At 31.7% G+C, this 20448-nt stretch overlaps 2 protein-coding genes across 2 annotated transcripts in view; one reads left to right on the top strand and one right to left on the bottom strand.

The window, feature by feature from the left end:
* The window catches only part of LOC143200289 (uncharacterized), a 193403-nt gene that overhangs the window by 59388 nt on the left and 113567 nt on the right, over positions 1–20448 (bottom strand). The gene's annotated exons all lie outside the window — the stretch shown is intronic.
* LOC143200279 (neurotrimin-like) overlaps positions 1–20448 on the top strand; it is a 268783-nt gene that overhangs the window by 190008 nt on the left and 58327 nt on the right. The window contains exon 3 of the mRNA XM_076410707.1: positions 20179–20386. Within this exon, the coding sequence (XP_076266822.1) occupies positions 20179–20386 (208 nt within the window). The remainder of the gene's footprint in view (positions 1–20178; positions 20387–20448) is intronic.

Here is a 20448-nt window from a genome sequence, read left to right as displayed (position 1 = left end):
TGTTTGTTAGAGAGTTCCTTTTCACTGCGAAATCCTTTATTGCAAGCGCGGATGATGGCCGTCAACGACTTCTATAATTTATTTTATTACTTTAGGTGCAATAAACAACAGACTTGTCTAAAGTAGGTTACTGGAAGAGATGGAGAACTTCAACTCGTTATAGCGCGCCTTACTGCGAACGATACATTTATACGTTTATCTTACATTGAAAAGTCATTTATTATGGCATAGTTGCTTTATATTCTATTTAATCGACTTCAAAAAAGGAGGAGGTTCTATATTCTAACATATGTATTTTTTAATGATTTTCAAAATTCTTTTTTTATTCGAAAGAGAGTACTTTCCAGTAGTCCCATAACTAAGTCAGGATCTGATAGTGGGAACCGGGAAAATTCAGTGAAACCCTCTAATTTCAAAGACACGTACAAAGTTTTCACATATTTTTTCGTCTAAAATAATCAGATATTTGCGAATAATGTTATTGCTGAAATAATGTGACGGAAACTGGGCAGTCGTTCAGTGCAAAAGCCATTCAGTTTGCTTTTTAAGCACAGACCATATCATATGAGAAGCCCTAGAAAATATTTACAACTGCTTCTATGGTGTATTGGTTAGAGCTTTCAGCTCTCACGCGGAGGTGGTAAGTTTGATTCCCGACGGAGGCAAAGACTTTTTGTTGTTCTACTTTGGTCTGGTCTGGTCTGGATCACCTAGGCTAGGTAGCGGATCCCGAGCCTAAAGCGTTCTTTATTTTTAATCATTGTTTCTTTATTCCTATTTTAGCCTACCCATTGTAATATTTAATAAAATAATAGCGTAATTTATTCTGCAAATATCTAACACTGAGAAGAAAATAATTAAATATTTTTAACAAAAAAATTGAACCGACTTCAAAAAATAAATAACGACCTCACTAAAAAGTAAAAAATAAACAAACAAAGATTTTTAACACAAAAAAAACATTTTAATATAAAAATGCACATAAGGGTAGTTGTAAGAGCTAAATAAAAATAAACAAACCCTTATTTAACCTATGCACTACACGTTTTCTACATTCAACTATATACCCACAATTTAGCTTAATACCTACCTAAACCTATTTTTTATTTACAATTTTAATTTTAACTACTACCGACTGATCAGTTTGAAGTGGTTGCCGAGACTAAACAATACAAAAATAATAATATAATTGTGTTATATACCCACAAACATTATTTTATGATATTACGAACAAAACAAATCTATTTTGTTACTCGTACCAATTTCAAACTGATCAGTTGGTAGTAGTTAAAGTAATATTGTAAACAGATAAATAAGTTTAGGTAGGTATTAAGCTAAATTGTGTGCATATAGTAGAATATTAAATGCGTGTGGTAGTATGTAGTATTTTATATTAAAACGTTTTCTTTTGTGTTAAAAATCTAAGTTTATTTGTTTTTTAATTTTTAGTGATTTCCTTATTAATTTTTTAACGTAATTAATATTACAATATATGCTAAAGAAGAATAAATACATCGGGCTGATTAATTAACACTTTTATATTTTATATTTATTAATTAATTAACATCGGCATAATTTCGTTACCTCAATTTTTAAACAAAATTGTTTATTTATCCCATACTACGATCATTAAAACAGTAGCTGTAATTTTGCTCCTGTGAGTAAATGTATTTATTTCAAGGCATCATTTTTATATTTTGTGTAAATGTTGAATCTCGCTCTTGCAAATATCTGATTTTAAATATGCCTTTATTGTGTGATTATTAATCTCCTGCATTTCACTTTATCTTATGTGGAAACTACTAACCCACCAACAAATAACGAATTAAAAGTTCTTGAAGCTATTTATTATTGCTAATATTCCTGCAGCATTCACTTTAACTCTTGATGCAAAAATTATTTGTATTTATTGCTTGCAATATTCGGTTAGTACTTTTTGTTAGGGCATTTAATTACCAATTAAGCCTGAAATGAATTAGAAGTTTACCAATAAAATATGCAGAAAAATGTTAATAATCTTTAAAATTACCCTTAATACAATGATATACTATGTCTCCAGAGTGATATCAAATACTATCGGTACATAAGCAATTATTCCTGCAGTCTTGTGATCACAATATATCAAAATATATGAAAAACTTATTGCGAAAATCTACTTACCTTGCATACAAAGAAGACAGACTGTTATTCTGAAACTTTGTTAAACTATGTTAAGATTTAATTTTCGTATATGCCAGGCATTTCTTTCACTATTGTATAAACTTGTGACACAGTCTTGGTGAAGCAGCACTATCTTTTTCTTCAAATGGGGCTGTTTTTCGGTAATTTCGTCCTTCAAACGGCTCAATAACGCTATATAATAGTCGCTGTTAATGGTCTTTCCTTTTCAAGGTAGATAATGAAAATTATTCCGTGCGCATCTCAAAATACGGACGCCATAAGTCTACTGTTGCGTTTTCCCACGCTTTGGAGCGGTTTGATCCTGTGCAGTCCACTCGGATGATTGTCGATTAGACTTCGGAGTAAAATGATGGAGCCATGTTTCATCCATTGTCACATATCGACGCAAAAACTCGGGCTAGTACGCTTGATTTTCTTCCAACACTGCTGCGAATCATCAACTCGTCGTTGTTTTTGATCAAAAGTGAGCTCGCGTGGCACCCACTTTACACAGAGCTTACTCATACCCAAATATTCGTGAATTATATGATGTGCAGGTTCAGTTGATATCTTTAGAGTGTTATTTCAAACAATTTCAATTTATGGTGATTCAAAATCATTTTGTGATTTTTTAAATGGTTTCATCGGTAATAACCTCTTTTGGGCGTCCACTGCGTTCACCACCTTCGATGCCCATTTCACCACGTCTAAACTTAGCATACCAATCCTTGATCGTTGATTTTCCTGGGGCAGTATCCGGAAATTTGGCATCAAGCCAAATTATTGCTTCAATTTTAACGCGCGAAATTCCTTTTTATCCATTTTTTTCACAATAACAAAAGTTGCTTCACTCAAAAGGCTATAATTCACAAACTAGTGATCCGACAGCTGTCAAACTATAAACGTATCTTTTGAGGATTAGGGCTAACTAAAAAGCATATGGATTTAATTCTTATAGCGCCATCTATATGTCAGGCCGGTGACTTTTCAATTGAACTGTTAGACTATAAACAAAAACATTTAACAAGGTTTTACTTCGTTTCAAAATGCAGCATCACAGACTGACGGGCTTATTTTTATAATTTTGCTGTGCCAATAGTGTACATAGAACAATAACTCGTCTTTGTTGAGTTATTCCTCAATATTATATTCAGTAATTAACGACTTCAATTTTACTTTTATTAGTTTACTGTTATTATTTTTTAACTACTCCACAGCTTTATAACTAGTAATAAATAGATAATAAATAAATCAAATAAATAATCCTCAGAATATTTGTTGTAATATAATTTATAACTCTTGATTAACCCTGATTAAATATTTAGCTAGTGACAAAGAAAACATTAACAAGCTACAACCGTTTGTAAGTAACTATGAAAAGAACTATTCAGTATTTTTCAGAGCCAAATACATTTGTGTTTTGTCCTTGAAATAAATTTGACAATATTGATACGTATATTACAGTTTTTTACTAGTTTCCATTGAACTACCTCGTAATACTGGCAAGATCTTCCGAAACAGGCACTGTAACCCCCTATAAAACTTTATGTACACATTTCTACTGTCAATAACCTGAAAAGAGATGAAGGCAGCGCAAATGAAAGAAAAAAAAACAACGTATTATGACAGAGAATATAAAGTTTCATGAACTTGGTATTGAAAGAGCTGCAACAGACTCGCTGACGTTTCCTAACTTTTATTCTGTCCGATGTTCTTTTATAAGATAGACGCCAGCTGCTCCCAACTATGACAAATAGAACGGAATGCGGATTTTTTTTTTACGTTTTCCCGCATCTGTTACGACCTACATGCACTGCGGAAACAGGGTCCAGATTGTTTTTTTTTAGTGGCCGTATTATAAAATAGAACGAATAGTTAAATAGCATGCTGTGAATTTGCTACTGCGATTTTCATTATTTTTTTTACAGCGAATATTATAAAGTTACGAGAACTTATACAGAAAATAGTATCATACTAATTTATTCGAAAAATAGTAAAACTTAATGTATAGAGAATAAAATGCAAAAGGGTTATTTATTTTATTATCACTTTTTCATCCCGTTCAATATATTTTAGAAAATTTTTTCAAATAGTTGCTATACTCAATTTTTTGTATAAGCCTTCTTCAATTTAATTTTTTATTTGTTCTCGAAAGATAATTGAACCAAAAATATTACGAAAAATCAATTTCATTGGAAAAAATACATTAATGGTATGAAAAATAATATCCAATAGAACAATGGCCCAACAGGACCATTCTTTTGGCCTCTTGAGTTAATATACAAGCTTCAACTTACCAGTATAATACTTTTTTACACTTTTTTAGGTAGTTTTATTCTTGTTTATTGTACTTTATTGTGGCTGCGACTAATATATGTTATAAGCGCAATTGATATAACTTTCGTGTGTGTCCAACAACAAAAAGAGTGCGTTTATGTCTAACTGTGAGATATGTTCAGTGAAGCAGTAACATTATAGAGGCTTAATTTTAATTAGAATAGGAATGAAGTGATTGAATAAGAGAGTCGCTCACTAAATTAAATAGGTTTAATGGTTAGTTTTCCTGTTTTAAAAACCTACACATTTATATGGTCAATGTTTATGTATTCTTAAGTGAAAAAAAGGTAATATTATATGGAACCTCCCTCCGAAAAAAGGACCAAATCTACATATTCGTTGTTCTTTCTGGACTGCTTACAGTTGTAGTAAAATTGTTACTCCAGCTGTACCGGAAAATTATTACCGTTTTTTTTTCTAAAAAAATAGCATGAGTTTTAAGAAAATGGATTTTTTTCAAAGTATTTGATTCCATACATCTTGCCTATCTTTCAGGCAATTTATGGATGCCAACCCAAGAAAGTTGTTTGTTCTTTGGTGCTTGTGACTTTGACCATGACTTTTCAGGCTTGGTGATTTCAAAATAAAACCACTTTTCATCATTCGGTGCAGAAGTGAATAGGTTTGATGCAGCATTTCATAAATTATTTTTCGATTGTTCATTTGGTCGTTCAATTAATGTAGTCCTTATCTTCCCCTCTTTTTTGTTTTCCCCGTTGCTCTTAATCGGTCAAGCGATCTCACAGCGAGCTTCAGTAAAATTAAATCTCTACGATAAGAAAGTGATGGGGTGGATGTAAGACTGCACAAGGACTGCAGAGAAGGATCGAGATCGAGCACCCGGCGATATTATGAGTGCAGTATTTTTAATGGCTTCTAGGGATATTATGTAAGTTGGAGCAACAGCGGTGAAGAATATGAAGCCATAGTGTAGCTTGGGAAGGATTATAGAAGAATATATTTTGAGTATAATTTCCTGGTCTGCACCTGTGTGCCAGTGGTAATGCCAGTAGGTGTTTTCTGTCGGAGTAAGCATTTATTTTATCGTTCTCTAAGCCAACCAAATGATTTACTGTGGACCCACCAGAGCAAAACCCACAGTGAAAATCAGATAGTAATGAATGGGTTTCCAGAAACCAAAATAGGCGGTTGAGTACTATAAGCTCGAATACCTTATACAAATAGTCGGTTATGTTCAGAAGGTAGGAGAGGGCTTGGGGAGTCTTGTAAGATTGTTCTGCCTTGGAACGAAAATAGACAAAGTTCTTTGGGGTTTTTAGAGATGTGTAATGATATCGATACACGATGTAATGTTCAATTATAACACAACATTAAGTCCAAGACAACTATGGCACGAGCAGATTTGTAGCGTTTTTGTGCCCGTTTAATTATTTTCTTTCAAATCGATTCCTTTTTGCAGAAATAACTTTTATTACAAATAAAGTAAACATGTAAAATTGTCATAAAGTAGTTTTCAAAAATAATCATCTAGCCTATTATATACCAAATTTTGGTGTTAATTCGGATTATTATCTGGGTAAACATCATGTTCCTGTTCATTAATATCATGTTCATCGGAACGAAAAATTGGACTAGATTTTGATTAGTTTGGTTTTAAATTTAAATCAGAATATATAACAAGAATGAACACTTTTAATATAATTTAGTAATCATTCCGGTAGCAGCCTATTTCAATATGTATTTATTAAAGTAAACGGCAATGCAAAATACGGGCGCCTCATTGCAAATAGGGCGCCGTCCAATCAGAGTGGCGCATTTATTTACCGATTTGTTATTTCCCAGCCGAGCAAACGTTAGAGGATTTGGAAACCGGTGCCTCGTTGTCGGTTTTCGAATGAGCACTCGAACACAACTGGAATGGAAATTGTTATTGCCCTGAAACTGGAGATAATCCTCGCACAGATATTCAGTGAATAAGAGCAGGTATTCAGAAAATATGTTTTTTTCCGTTAAGTTCCGAAGATATGCTTCAAGCTTGAAAATACTTTAAGCCATGAATATAATAATACTGTTTTCCGGAAATATTATTGCTTTATACGTAATAATTTATTTCATTAACATTGATAATGAAGTGTTATTCCTGTTTTGGGTATTAATGGAAGTATTATTCAATTCAGACAGAACCAAATATATTTTACAAACGTTTTGAATTCCGAGAGTTAATTCCGATGTTTACCGGGCTAAATATCGAATTTTTGGTTTATAATATTTTGTATTTGTTACGGAAGCTCTCTTTTATCAATTAGGTTTTATCTGGACTTAATATTTACTCTTATCGATCAACGATACTCAGCTTAGAGATTTTATCAGATACTGGGTTTTCCCAATCTGGTTACTGACATCACTGAGTGGTTGTGGTACATAGTTGCTGGTTATCGCATTTTGATCTTGTTTATAGGCAATCGTAGTTGTGACCGAGATACAATACTTAGCAAATATCTCCAATATCTCCGGATTTGGCGTATGCGCACTATTCTTCATAGAAAACCATAGAAAAGAATAAACTATACTGCCTTCCTTTTCTAATGACGGTACATTCTTTTCGAGTCGATTCGTAGAGTCTGTTGAGTAAAAATAATAAAAAATCTAAAATATTTAGTGTTACATTAATAATTTTATAGGAATAATAATAAATTATTTTGTTATTCTTGATGGTTTAATATACTTTGGTTTCAAAATATGGAAGAACAAGGCTAAGTGCAGAATGTAAGGTTAAATTTTTAAAAGATGTAAAATCCAAACCACATCAATTTTATTTATAGTGGGAATGTTAGCTTTCAAATTTGTATATAACACATTGTTGCGACGCAAATTTTTTATGAATGGTTGGGACAGCCATGTAAAATGTAAATGTTCTATTATTAGAGGGTCTAATTAATTAGACCTTTTAACTGAAGCTTTTAATATATATGACATGGAAAAGAATTATGGCCTGATAAAAAACATAACGTTCGCAGGATACTGAACGTCTTGTAAATATAGACAGTACAGACGTGTTCAACAATGATGATTGCCATCGGCTCGTTGTCAAGTGTTTGGGTTAAAGAGGGTTTAAGTACCGAGGCTAGATGAAACATATCGGATATTAGACCTGGTAGAGCACTCTTTATGGCGCCTAACCATAAATATAAGACCCGAAATCGTGGAATTTTTAGAAATTCCTTAAGAGTCCGAAACGCACATGTTTTATCAGCGTGAGAAGTTCCTAGCTGGAAAAGTGTTTCCCACCCAGATATTCTCAGCGAATTGGGGCACAGAAAAGGGTTTCTTAGACCAGTCTTGTCCACCACCACCAAGAACCCGAGGGGGGAGCTTCAGGGATAAAACACCGTGTATCCACAACGAGAACACTGTCTGACAGTAATTTGCATGAACACCGAGGAAAAGAGTTGGAAAATGAGAAGAATAAAGTATTGCTGAGAGAAAATATTGAATTGTTTGTATAAGAAAGTATTGAATTGAATGAAGAAGAAAGAATTGAATGAGCATTAATTGAAGAAACATTGAAAAAATTATTGTATTAATTGAAGTATTATTGAAGGCATAGAATTCCTATCTACATTAACCAATCTACACTTTTCGTTAATAGTAAGTACACGCGATTTGAATCATAATCCTTTTCCCATGACATATTAATTAATATCTTTAAAATTTTTTATGTATATATATATATATATATATATATATATATATGTATTCTTTATTATCAATTAAAGAACTCGTCTTTGAGTACTAATTCACTCAAGGAAGAGGGAAAATAAATTGCATTTAATTTACAACCTTGTTTTCTCTCCCGCATCTCAACATAATAATTAATTTGCGTCACAACACACATTATTTTCAACGACATCGAATAGATATCAACATATGGCAAAGTTTTATAACAAGAAATGAGAAGAAAATGATTCTTGTTTTGTTGGAAGTAGTAAATACACTAATGGGGTTTGTGTATCAAGAATAGCAGCAAAATGTTCAGTAGGGAGCATAGTTGATCATATTTGATTGATTTAAACTATTTTGGCCTTATTTATTGCAATGTTTATGTATATGATTCGTGGTTTGAGGTTCATGTTAGTTGTTCAAATATGTAAGGAATTTAAATATGGTAATTTTATAAAAATAGAAAGGCAGATATTAATTATGTTTTTATTATTTCATTTTATTCAATGATTTTTTAAATTAAATGTGTTATTTAAAAAAATTCTATATAAAATTCTAATATATAGTTTCAACATTAAGTCAATTATTTATCAAAACTGTGAATATTTATTTATAAAAAATAATTTATATATAAAAAAGGAGTAAGTAAATGAAGCTGCGTACATAGCATGCGCCAAACTTGAATTATCCAAATGCGAAGATATTTGTTAAGTAATTTATTCTACAGTGGCCAAGATAAATGTAGGATTCATTCGTAAACATGTATTTTTTGCTATATTAAATCTGGACCGATTCACTCATCAACTAAACACTACTGAAACTTCACTAGCGATGATGAAGAAGCATGAAATGTTACTATATATTAGGTGTGCTTACGTGTATTTTGATCAGCGATCCCTACTAGTGCTAAACAATCTCATATAACTGTTAAAATCGATGGTTTTACCGGAGGTACCGGAAAGTCATTACCGCTTTTTTCGGAATAAAACTACTTAATTTTCAAGGAAATGGAAGTATGTATTTACTCAAAGTATTAGCCATTTGATTTTGATATGCATGTTGAATCAGCCGTTTGTTTCTTCACTTTCATCGAAAAATTTTCTAACTTCTTCGAAATTGGCAAAGCGCTGCTCTGCAAGCGCGTGTCTCACTGATAAGCTAAGTTATGATAATCTGATAATCTGATGATAAATGATAGTGACTGATAATCTGTCCCATCCAAGTGATTTCAACGCTTCGTTGGCATGTTTTGCTTTATGTCACTGTAGAATCACTTTACCGTGCCTTCGAGTCCATTCTGGACGTTTTTGATCAATTCATGGTACAAATTGATCATTTGTCGTCGATAGTGATCACTATTAAATGTTTCACCAGCTTTCAACAGTTCGTAATACATGCCACTCTGGTAGCACCAAACACACAGCATTGTCGCTAACCATAATTTTTTTCGCCTAAAGTTTTCAAAATAAATCCACTTTTCATGGCCCGTCACTATTAGATAACTTCCAATCATACCTTTAAAGTAGAAATTCAGAAGCACACACGATTTTTCAATTTTCATTTGCCTGTCATTCAATTAATTTGTCGCCCACCTTCGTATGTTTTGGATTCTTTCCATTGGTCACTAATTGTTTATTGATCAACATTTAACGCTTCTGTCAATTATTTTAGAGTTTGGGTTGGGTCTTCATCCAATAGCTCTTACAGTTTCGTATCTTCAAACTTTTTAGGTCTACCAGAACGTCCTTTGTCTTGCACTTCGAAATCACCATTTTCGAATTATCGAAACCACGCCTTACATGTTATTAAGATTAGATCACCGTAAGTTTCTACAAGCAAACTATGACTTTCAACGCGCTTTGTCTTTCGATTACATAAGAAAAGTTGTGCGTGCCGCAAATGAACGTTTTCAGGCGCGAAACTTGACATTTTCAAAGAGGTATAATTCTATGAATGTGTTACTTTTACAAAATATAGAATACATAGCTTTGAAGCTTGAAGACAGTTGTACAAAATGACATATGTGTCGAGAACCGCATGGCACCAATCCTTCAGCGTTGCCAACCTTTGATCTTAATGTAGATGTATATGCAGTGGCCTAAAAAGTCATAACGATCGCTACTCATGCTAAAGTCTAGCGACATCTGTTAGAAGAATCAGTAATGCTTTTCCGATACATCTGGTAGTATTCTCTACATAAAATAAAATATTTTCATGTAGTATTGGATTATTCAGTTTATGTAGACGTTAAAAAAGGAAAGATCAAAGCTACTTTTGGTGATTTATTACTTGAATGGTGAGTTTGTTTGGTTAATTTGAAGAAATATGCTATGGAAGCACATAAAATACTTTTAGAAACTCATTATTTGTGTCCCGTCTTATTTTAATTGTTAGTTTTGGTTTCAATTATTTAAAAGTGGTGATTTGGGGGTTAATAACAAAGGACAGCCTGCATATAATTTGAAGACGAGCCTTGAACCAAAGCTTAGCTCAAACCCTCAAAGTACTTTCAAATACGTTAGCAGTTGATGAGACAATTGCACATTTTTTATGAAAAATCCAACAGTACGGAGAAAGTCTACCACCCGATCTGGTTGAAAATATAATTTCCTTGAGTGTATTATAAGCTGTTAGTGCAGATTCAAACCAACGTCAACTGAACAAATTGAACAATATATTGTTACAAACTAGTGACTAACAAATGCCTCTCGATGAATCATTGTAGCATAACAAGGTTCCACCACAGGTTGCACATAAGTTGTAAATGATATATTTTTACAGCTTATATACGAATTGGAAGATCTGTCTCACCCAACGTATTTACCAAACATAGCGCTTATTATTAGCTTTTTTATTAACTTCTTTAGATTGATGGCGCATGGGTTATGTTATCATTTTTTCCGAGAAATTGCGAAAAGTTCTAGAAAAATATAGAAAATATTTTGATTACTATATACTGTAACAATATTTCTCAATATATACATAATCATAATGTGCTTAAAGGGACATTTCCTAGCCACTATAGATTAATCATTCTAAAATATTGACTCTGTACGTGATTTTATTTATGATCATAATTAAATATATGCATTATTGACCATGAACATTTGGTAGCCATATATGGATGATTATTTACTACAGTAGATACGTGTATCTGTAATACAAGTTATTACATATTTATACTTAGTACGATATTCGGCGACCACGAGTTGACATGTTGCATTTTTACCATAAAAACTCTCTTTAAAAATATCAATTAACAAAATAAGAAAAATATGGGCTTCAAAAATATAATAATTTTTTCCTAGGATGCGCAGATTGAATTATCATAATATTCAGTAATAAAACCCATTTTCATATAGAAAGTTGCGTAAATAAACAAAACTATATATATTGTGCCCCATCTAACCCAAAAGAGAGATATCAAAGATTGTGACACAGTCCTAAAGTACCTTGGTAGGCTTTACCTTCTTACGCTTTCGTTTAGATTAGTTTGTAAGTGTGGATAGATAACATATATTGATTAATTTATACAGAAATAAAACAAAAATATATTATAAACCATTTCATATATACAAACTTTTCTACGATGATTTGATTGTTTTAGACTATATATACTTGGTTTTTTGCTATTATGTTAAATATTGATTACAAAAGCAATGTTCGTGATCCATATTTATAACCAGTTGATGCTAATAGACAATTATCTTGCTGACACCTTAATTACCGAAATATTTAAAGTTCTGTAAAATTACTGGAATGAAAATAAAACCTCCGACAAGATCAAAAATATAGAATAGATTTCAAATTGTTCTTAATGCATGTTATTATACAAAACCGAAATGAATTAATGAACTTAAAATTATCTTCTGCGTTTGGAAATAATTTAGCTTTTATGTATTTTTGGAGTGCCCATTTACCTTTCAGTTTTGGTGGGTCTACCTTCCTTTACTCTAATGAATTAAATACGGCTAAGGAAAAAGCTTGGTATCCAGGGCCGGAGTATGATAAAATCTTTTTTTCTCGCTAATTTAAAACTTCCACCACTTTCTGATTCACACCAAAACCGTTGTGCTTTTTTAGTAACATTTTAATTACTAGGATAATTTTAATATTATCAGCTTACAAGATGATTTGCAAATAATTTTCGATAGTTTTAATATTTGTCTGATACAATTTATATTTTATTCATAATTAATAGTGGTATTTTTTATGTTGACAGAAGATTAGACTTGCCGGCTCGGCATTATATTTTCGTTGTTTGATTTTAAAAAATCCTCTACTGATAATAATCAAACTACTATGAATAGTTACGAAAATGCTATTTCGTCTCATCTCAAGGAGAGAAAACCTCAGCTAGTCATATATTTTAAAATTTCTGCAAAAATTATTAGGTAAAAGCCAAGAACCTTGGAGTAACAAGGGCTTGATGAATAAACTATATTGAAGTATATTTGCATGGTTTCGTATAAGTAGAAATAAATAATATTATTACAATGCAAATTAGCTAATAACAGCTACATTCGCTCGCGTTTGACGAAACATCATAAAAATGAACAGAATTTGATATTGGTTCCCAAAAAATGTGGTGTCTACTTAAACTATATGGTAGCTATATTTATCATTAATATATCGACATATATAATAACCAGTCTGAAGTTGCTGTTATAAAACTCTCAATATGAAGTTGATTAAAATATTGTCAACGCACCACATGTCAGAAAGCGGGATATCTACATAGAAAGCAGGATATCTATAAAGAACACTTATTGGGGACATTAAACAGTCTTCGAAGAAACACTAGACAAAAGTTAGTTATTCGGTTAAGTTAAATTAAGAGTTACTATAATACCCTTATCCTAAAGAAACGACCAAAGTATCTGAACTGTAAGTTGTTATAGTTAAATTAATTGTAAATATTGCATGTACCTTTGTTTGCTGGTTTCATTTTGATAATCTTCTTAATTTTACTGTTTTTATCAAACTGTATATGAAACTCCCTATATGGAATGGTTTCCCAAGTCTTGCTGACTTTAATCTCTTCTAATAGTCTACGGCTCAACTCCACTTTTAAGGTGTTGGTACATAGCAACATCAGTCCGCCTTTGGGAGTTTTGAACTCTGACCTGCTATACTCGCGCTAGGCAGCTGAGAACTAAGGGTTTGTCAAAATATGGAAGCATGAATTTCAAAAAAAGCCTTCAATCTACCTTCGGTGACCTCACAGCTTGAACTGCGATACTTCTGTCTAAAATCTACTTAACTGTATCAAGGAATGCATCGAGGCATCCTGTTTTCCTTTCTGAATAGCCTGATTATTTTCTTGATTAGTAATTTGATTCCGGATAATTTAATGGATTCTGAAGAGAACAGGCTTATTGTCTCCATTGAATTCTACTAACTGCGCCAGTTATCAAACGTGTAGCATTTAAAACCAAAAACTTTTATTCTACATAAAAGTTATTTTGTTTTAACGGAAATAAGTGGTGATTTACTGAATAGATAAATATTATAACGTATATTCGTCCTCACTTCACGTCACGTCGCCCGACACCAAATCAACTTTTTCGAATATCCATTGTCGTTTTAGTCGCATTATGTAACAAATATATATGGTTTATTTTGTTATATTTTAAAGTTTGGCATGAGGCTTTAAAGCATAAGGTTATGCTGCTTTTCCCTGATCAATATTTAAACATTTTAGAGTTGTATATTACTGAGTGATAGTTTAAAATCAAACAGGATGATGGCTTGCTGAATATACAAATGGGTGTACCTGAGGAAAGTGTATTGGGACGAGACCTCTACTTCCTGTACACGAGACTTGCTCACATTCAATGAAAATGTTGTTACTACATTTGCAGATGACATTACAATCCTAGTTATATTAACACTGAATTTACTGAAAAAATACAAATAGCTATTACCAAAATAATCAATGCCTATTGATTTCACCAACAAAAGAATCAAGCATAAGTCATTATACAACAATCAACAAGTAGTCCCTTATGAATTTCCTTATATCTTGGCATGATCCTTCATATTAGTGCATGACTCTCAAACTCAGGTAGAAGCCACATGTTAACAGACGATGTGAAAAAATCAAACTGAATAACAAAAAAACATATTGGATATTGGGTAGTTTCATATTCAGTCCTGTCAGTATACAGTAGACTTTTACTTCACCAAGTTTTGAAATCAATGTAGACTTATAGTAATCTACTCTAGGGTTGTACCCGACAAAGCAATAGAAATGCTACAAGAAAAACTAAAACAAGGTACTGCATAGTACTGCTGATGATCCATGGTACATTCGTAAGGATAATCTACATAAGGATCTGAACGCAGAAGCTGTCGATAACATTATTAAGGCTATCCCTAAAGACATGAACGGAAGCTCTGCCAGCACATCAATATTGTGGTTCTTTTGTTCGTTGATAAGGATGGCGTAGTCAGAAGATTAAAAAGAGTAAGTCTATTTGATCTAGTTCAGTGAAGTTACTAGTAAAACTTACTGCGCATCAAATACAGTAATATAGATGTTAGGCCCAAGTGTAGTAGAATAAGCCCTATGCAATTTTAGAATAAAAACAAATAGTCTATTAGTGTTAATTTACTATATTGTAGTCTCCTTTTGACCACCTAAGGATTATCTGCACTGCAACTACAACTGGTCGTACCCAGCCTGATTATTGGCCTAACTGGGATCGCTTTCCTTTACGGATTTTACATTTTGCTTTAGGACAATCACAATTATAAACAATCATTTAAATATAAACATAAATTTACTATTCCGTGCCCCAGCAGTACTCGAACCCGGGACTATCGCAATAGTAGGAAAACCGTCCTCTCGCCTTAACCACTGCGCCAACTAAACTTATACGTGGAGTTAGTTAATTAATTAACTATAAGAAGAATTGAAAGATTCACTGTTGCATTTTGGACAGAAAGCCGATTGACTAGGCGTCATTGATCAGTTTTATTGTTTCTTTTTCTGAAATCCCAATAAACAACCAAATAATTTTTTTTCGGTTCTAGTGGAAATACATTTATTATTTAGTTTTCTTAGTTAGTTGATTACCTATTTTGAGAACAACAATTTACCTTGTTCTTGAGGTAATTACACAATATTTGGACTCACAATTCTCAAAATGTTTGTGTGTATATAGAAAATGTAGTGAAATATGTATTTAGACTTAATTGTGTAAAAGAAAATCACATCATAAAATTAATTAATAACTAATCAGAATCAAACGAAGCAAGCAAATTTAAACAATCCCATTGCTGATGGTAGACCATAAAAAAATGGACATCTCCAATATATTTCCTAATCCCTAAAAGATATAATATATGTAAAACTTCCCGGGTAATAAATATGTAATAAAATACGATCTGGTCGTGTGCCCATTCAAAACGATACGCCGCCTATTGAATAATTTACGAAATTTTTCCGAGTTTTTACTCCTACGCGTTGATGTACGATCCCACTCAGCCAGTCCCCGATCCTCCGCCGTCGCGCCGCCTATCCCCTGCCACCCCCCAGCCCGACACCTTTATCCATGATCGGGGGGGCCGTCAATTTATTTGCATGCCGGGTACAAGTCTTCGTTCCTTTGAAATATTGAAATCGTTCCGAACGATAAAAAGAATCGAATTATCGACACAAAAGCGATTTAAACGGCGAACAGATGGCGGAAACGATAAAAATAAAGCGGCTGGTGTTTTTTTTATTGCGATTTCGCGCCAGGTCGATTCGGATTTGTGGTTTTTCATTAGAATTGAATTAAAATCGGGATAGTAAAATCGTTGCGTTGCGAGTTATTTGTAAACATTATAGCCATAAACGGATTTTACGTTAATGATACAACTACAAATTAATTTTAGGGATTACAAATAAACTGTTAATAAACCGTTAATACATGACTCCAGATTACAGGGCAGAAAGCAGGAACAATAGCTCGATATAATATCTTTCTTCTAAAAACACGACCACAGGGATGTACGTGCTCGTTGTACAGCTTATAGTACTAATTCTTGTGCCAGTTTCATTTTCATGTTTTTATCTACTTCTCTATATATAAACGTACGGTCGTTACTCATTTTATAAAGGCCAGACCTCGCCCTTTTTGGTGAATACTAGCACTTCCAAATCAATATGTTATTTTCTTTATTAGCCTCTTATGTTCTTATCCTCTACGCTACCAGGTCCAGTTTTCCTAATTTTTGTCTATTCATAATGTTTTCTCTTGTTTTGTCCCTTTGCCTTGTAAATATTACTGCAGTTATCTGTTATTTGTTTTCTACGTTTTCATGTCCTTTCATTTCCGTACTCCATGTCTACACCTAGCCATATATTTCTGGTAACTTTTCGTTGTGTCGTTCTTTCGTGTTTTGTCCTCCTTTCTCGCTTTCCTCGATTTATTTCTTATAGTTCCCTGTATTTGTGACTATTACTCAAACAAGTTATCAATTATATATATCCAATATTTGAATTTTGGCATTTATTTTATGATTAGCTCATTCATCATAGGTATTTTCTAATAGCATTAGACAGATACTTTAGATAGGTACCTCTATGACCACTTTAAATTTCACAAAGGTCTGTATATATACTTTATAATTAATTTCACTCAGTTTCTAATCAAATTAAGACTAGGTAGTTTCAGATATCTAATAATATATCATTCGTTATCAACACGTACCCTAAAATTTGTAATATAATAGTTAATGTGATGCAGTAAATTCTGTTACATAATGAATAAGTTAACCACCTAGAATAAAAAGTTCCACAAACGTCTTATCGACCAAGTTATGGTGATAAAATAGTTATAGGCCTGGCCATCAGGATTACTTTCAGGGAGGTTCATCTGCATATACATATTATACTATTAGTTAATATAAAACATAGAATCATCAATAGAATAAATTTCAGTATAACCCATCAAGTTACAAGGTCAGTATATATATATATATATATATATATATATATATATATATATATATATATATATATATATATATATATATATATATATATATCTATATATATTTCCGTTCATACATTGTTGGATAATATAGGATTTAAGTGATGTAAAGATAACCCACGAAGTGGTTTAATGGAACTTCCAAAGATTTCTTTTAAAAGAATACAATTTTTAAAAACATATAATAAAATCAAGGAAGAATTATATCAGTTTATATATTTAAAAGGGTCATGAATATTTCAGAATGGTACATTGGGTTGCTCATGGCAAGATGATAATAAATATAGTGTAAAGACAACAAAGGTTCATGGAAAAAGGTAAACATTGGAATAACTATCGATTAGGTTTTATTAGTCATAACATAATGCATCAATGCATTATGCAAAGTCTGGATTTATGGGAAGAGGTATTGTGGAAAATAGCACCTTCGATTTGTATGAACTCGATCAGACACACTGAAGAAGAAATTGACAAATGGTAGAATTTTGGGCAAGTTTTTAATAGATTGGAAATAAACAGCTTCGGTTATTAACCTGACTAGTATTTCGGAAGGTGACTGTGATTGAATAAAACTTTATGAATGTTGGTTTTTGATTCAATGCTGACGATTACTAAGACAGGGTGATGAAAGAGGAAACCACTAAAAGTCAGTATACAATTAATATACTTTAATTGTACGAATTGTATTATAGTGTGAAAACTTTATGAGCATATGTGTTGTTGTTCAGAATATACATGAACGTTTGGTTAACATGTATGAGGAGAGATAACACTAACTCTTTTGCAGATATGTTAAATGTATTAAGGAGAATGCAGTGATTAAATTTAGATTTTTTAAGAAAAATGTATACGGCAAACTATAGAGAATATAGTAATATCATAATGACTTTACAAGGATACATTGCATCGAAAAAAACAAGAACTAAACGTAAAACATAAATATGCTGTCTTACAATTGTTAATTAAGTGCATAAGGCCTTCGGGGGATACCACTATATACAAAAACGCGTCTAGAACCTTACCGATACTAATATCGAAAAAAGCTTAATGTATATATAATAAAACAACTCTAACCTATAAATTATTGCGGCTGCAAAATTACTTGTAGAATAATCTACTACTATCTAAAATCGATTCATAATCCGAATTTAAATTACAACCCAAACAAATCGATTTTTCTGTCGATCGAAATTGCTATCCGTAAAATTGAAAACTTAGAAGCCCCTGTAGTTTGTATTAATTTCGACATTAGGATCATAACAGTTTCAATGAGTATGAAAATAGATTTTGCTTTTTTCTAAACAACTTTTCAACATTTAAATTATAACACTAAAATTAGCTCATCTTTTGTTCTTCGATAATAAATGTGTTTGATGTATATAATGTCACAATTAATTTTATTTAATATAATATTTATTCAATTGTTTTATTTATATTAAAATTTTGTTATATGTGAGAGCCTAAATGTACTAAAACTTAGAATATCTGCGGCAACATTGCGACGTTCCCGTGTTACTGCTATTTTGAATTGACTATATATATATATATATATATATATATATATATATATATATATATATATATATATATATATATATACATATATATATATATATATATATATATATATATATATATATATATATATTTATACTTTTCTTTGCTCTCGATTGTTCCCAAATACATGCGTCCCAATAGCAACTAAATATAAAAGTCAAAGGACTCAAATTCCAAGAGCTGCAAATTTAGTCACAAAAGGCTCAAGCAAAGACATTTACAGATTAAAAAGATTCCTATCCTTATATATACTTTATTTTAGGACAAACTGCAACTGCTAGTATAAATGAAAATATTTGTGCCAAGTATTGGTGCCTATTGTTTTCTAAATATGGCCATCGAACATAAACTTGTTTCCTCAAACTAACTATGATAAGAAACTAAAGACTATGATAAGAAAAAATAAGTATTCTAAAATTATATTTTGAATATGATTGTGAATGCCCCTTGGTATCAGTCAGAAACAACCAGCATTAATCTGTGAATGCAACATAATTACTGAGAAGTCCACAAAAAGAATTGAACAATTATCAAATTCAAACTCCACCGTGAAAAGAAAATATCGAATAATCTACTACTATCTATAATCGACTCATGATCCGAATTTAAATTACAACCCAAAAAGAATCGATTTTTCTGTCGATCGAAATTGCTATCCGTAAAATTGAAAACTTGGAAGCGCTTGAAAGGAATAGTATCAAAATATGGATGTATTCACATAGTTTATATTAATTTTAACGTTATAATCATAACAGTTTCAATGAGTATTAAAATAGTTTTTGCTTTTTTCCAAACAACTTTCAACACTTAAATTACAACACTAAAATTAGCTCATCTTCTGCGGCCATTTTTGCAATTTAGAATTACAACACATTTAGTCATTCAATTTTACTTATACTAGGTTGGCGCAGTGGTAAAGGTGACAGGACGGTGCTTCGCGTGCTTTAATATGTCATTGTACGAGTTCTTAGTTAAATTTTTAGTTTAAGAAGCGGATGGTATCTTGTTATAAGATTACAGACTCATACGTCACTGAAAGTTAATATAAATTATTGTAGTATACAAACTACATGTGTACAAATTGTTTCATCCATATGTTATTTAGTTTTTAAAATACCCGTTTATATACCCGTTTTAAAAATTACACCATAGTTTTAAAGGCAATCATAATATTCATTTTAATATATTTTCTTAGAAAAACCTAATAGCATCGTAAATTACACGCGAACAATCCTGTAAAAATTATAATAATAGTTTTATTTGTATATTTAGATTTTAACATGGTATAACGATAAACTAACACAAATATTTACTGTTCATTGATTTTGAGGTCATATATAACGAATCCATATTTTATATGTAATTAATTAACTTAATCAAAAATTAACTTGGAATAAGATTTTCTTATGCTATTTACAGAATATCGCCTGACTAACGATATTATCTTTTTAAACTTTAGGTAGCCTGGCTCAGAGTGGACACACAAACCATTTTAACTATACACAACCACGTGATTACGAAAAACCACCGAATCGGCGTGACACATATCGAACTGAAAACGTGGCATTTGCATATCAGGGATGTTCAGGAGAGCGACAAGGGCTGGTACATGTGTCAGATCAACACCGATCCCATGAAAAGCCAAGTGGGATATTTAGATGTTGTGGGTAAGTTACCAAATCTATAGCTTTGTTTGTTACATTATTTTGTAAATACCATTCAGTATTAT

This window comes from Rhynchophorus ferrugineus, unplaced genomic scaffold (assembly GCF_030347505.1).
Source record: "Rhynchophorus ferrugineus isolate W39M unplaced genomic scaffold, kcgeb_rfMv2 rfM1, whole genome shotgun sequence".
In the NCBI taxonomy this organism is placed as follows: domain Eukaryota; kingdom Metazoa; phylum Arthropoda; class Insecta; order Coleoptera; family Curculionidae; genus Rhynchophorus; species Rhynchophorus ferrugineus.
The sequence above is the reverse complement of the archived record's forward strand: the minus strand, read 5'-3'. Positions and strand labels throughout refer to the sequence as shown.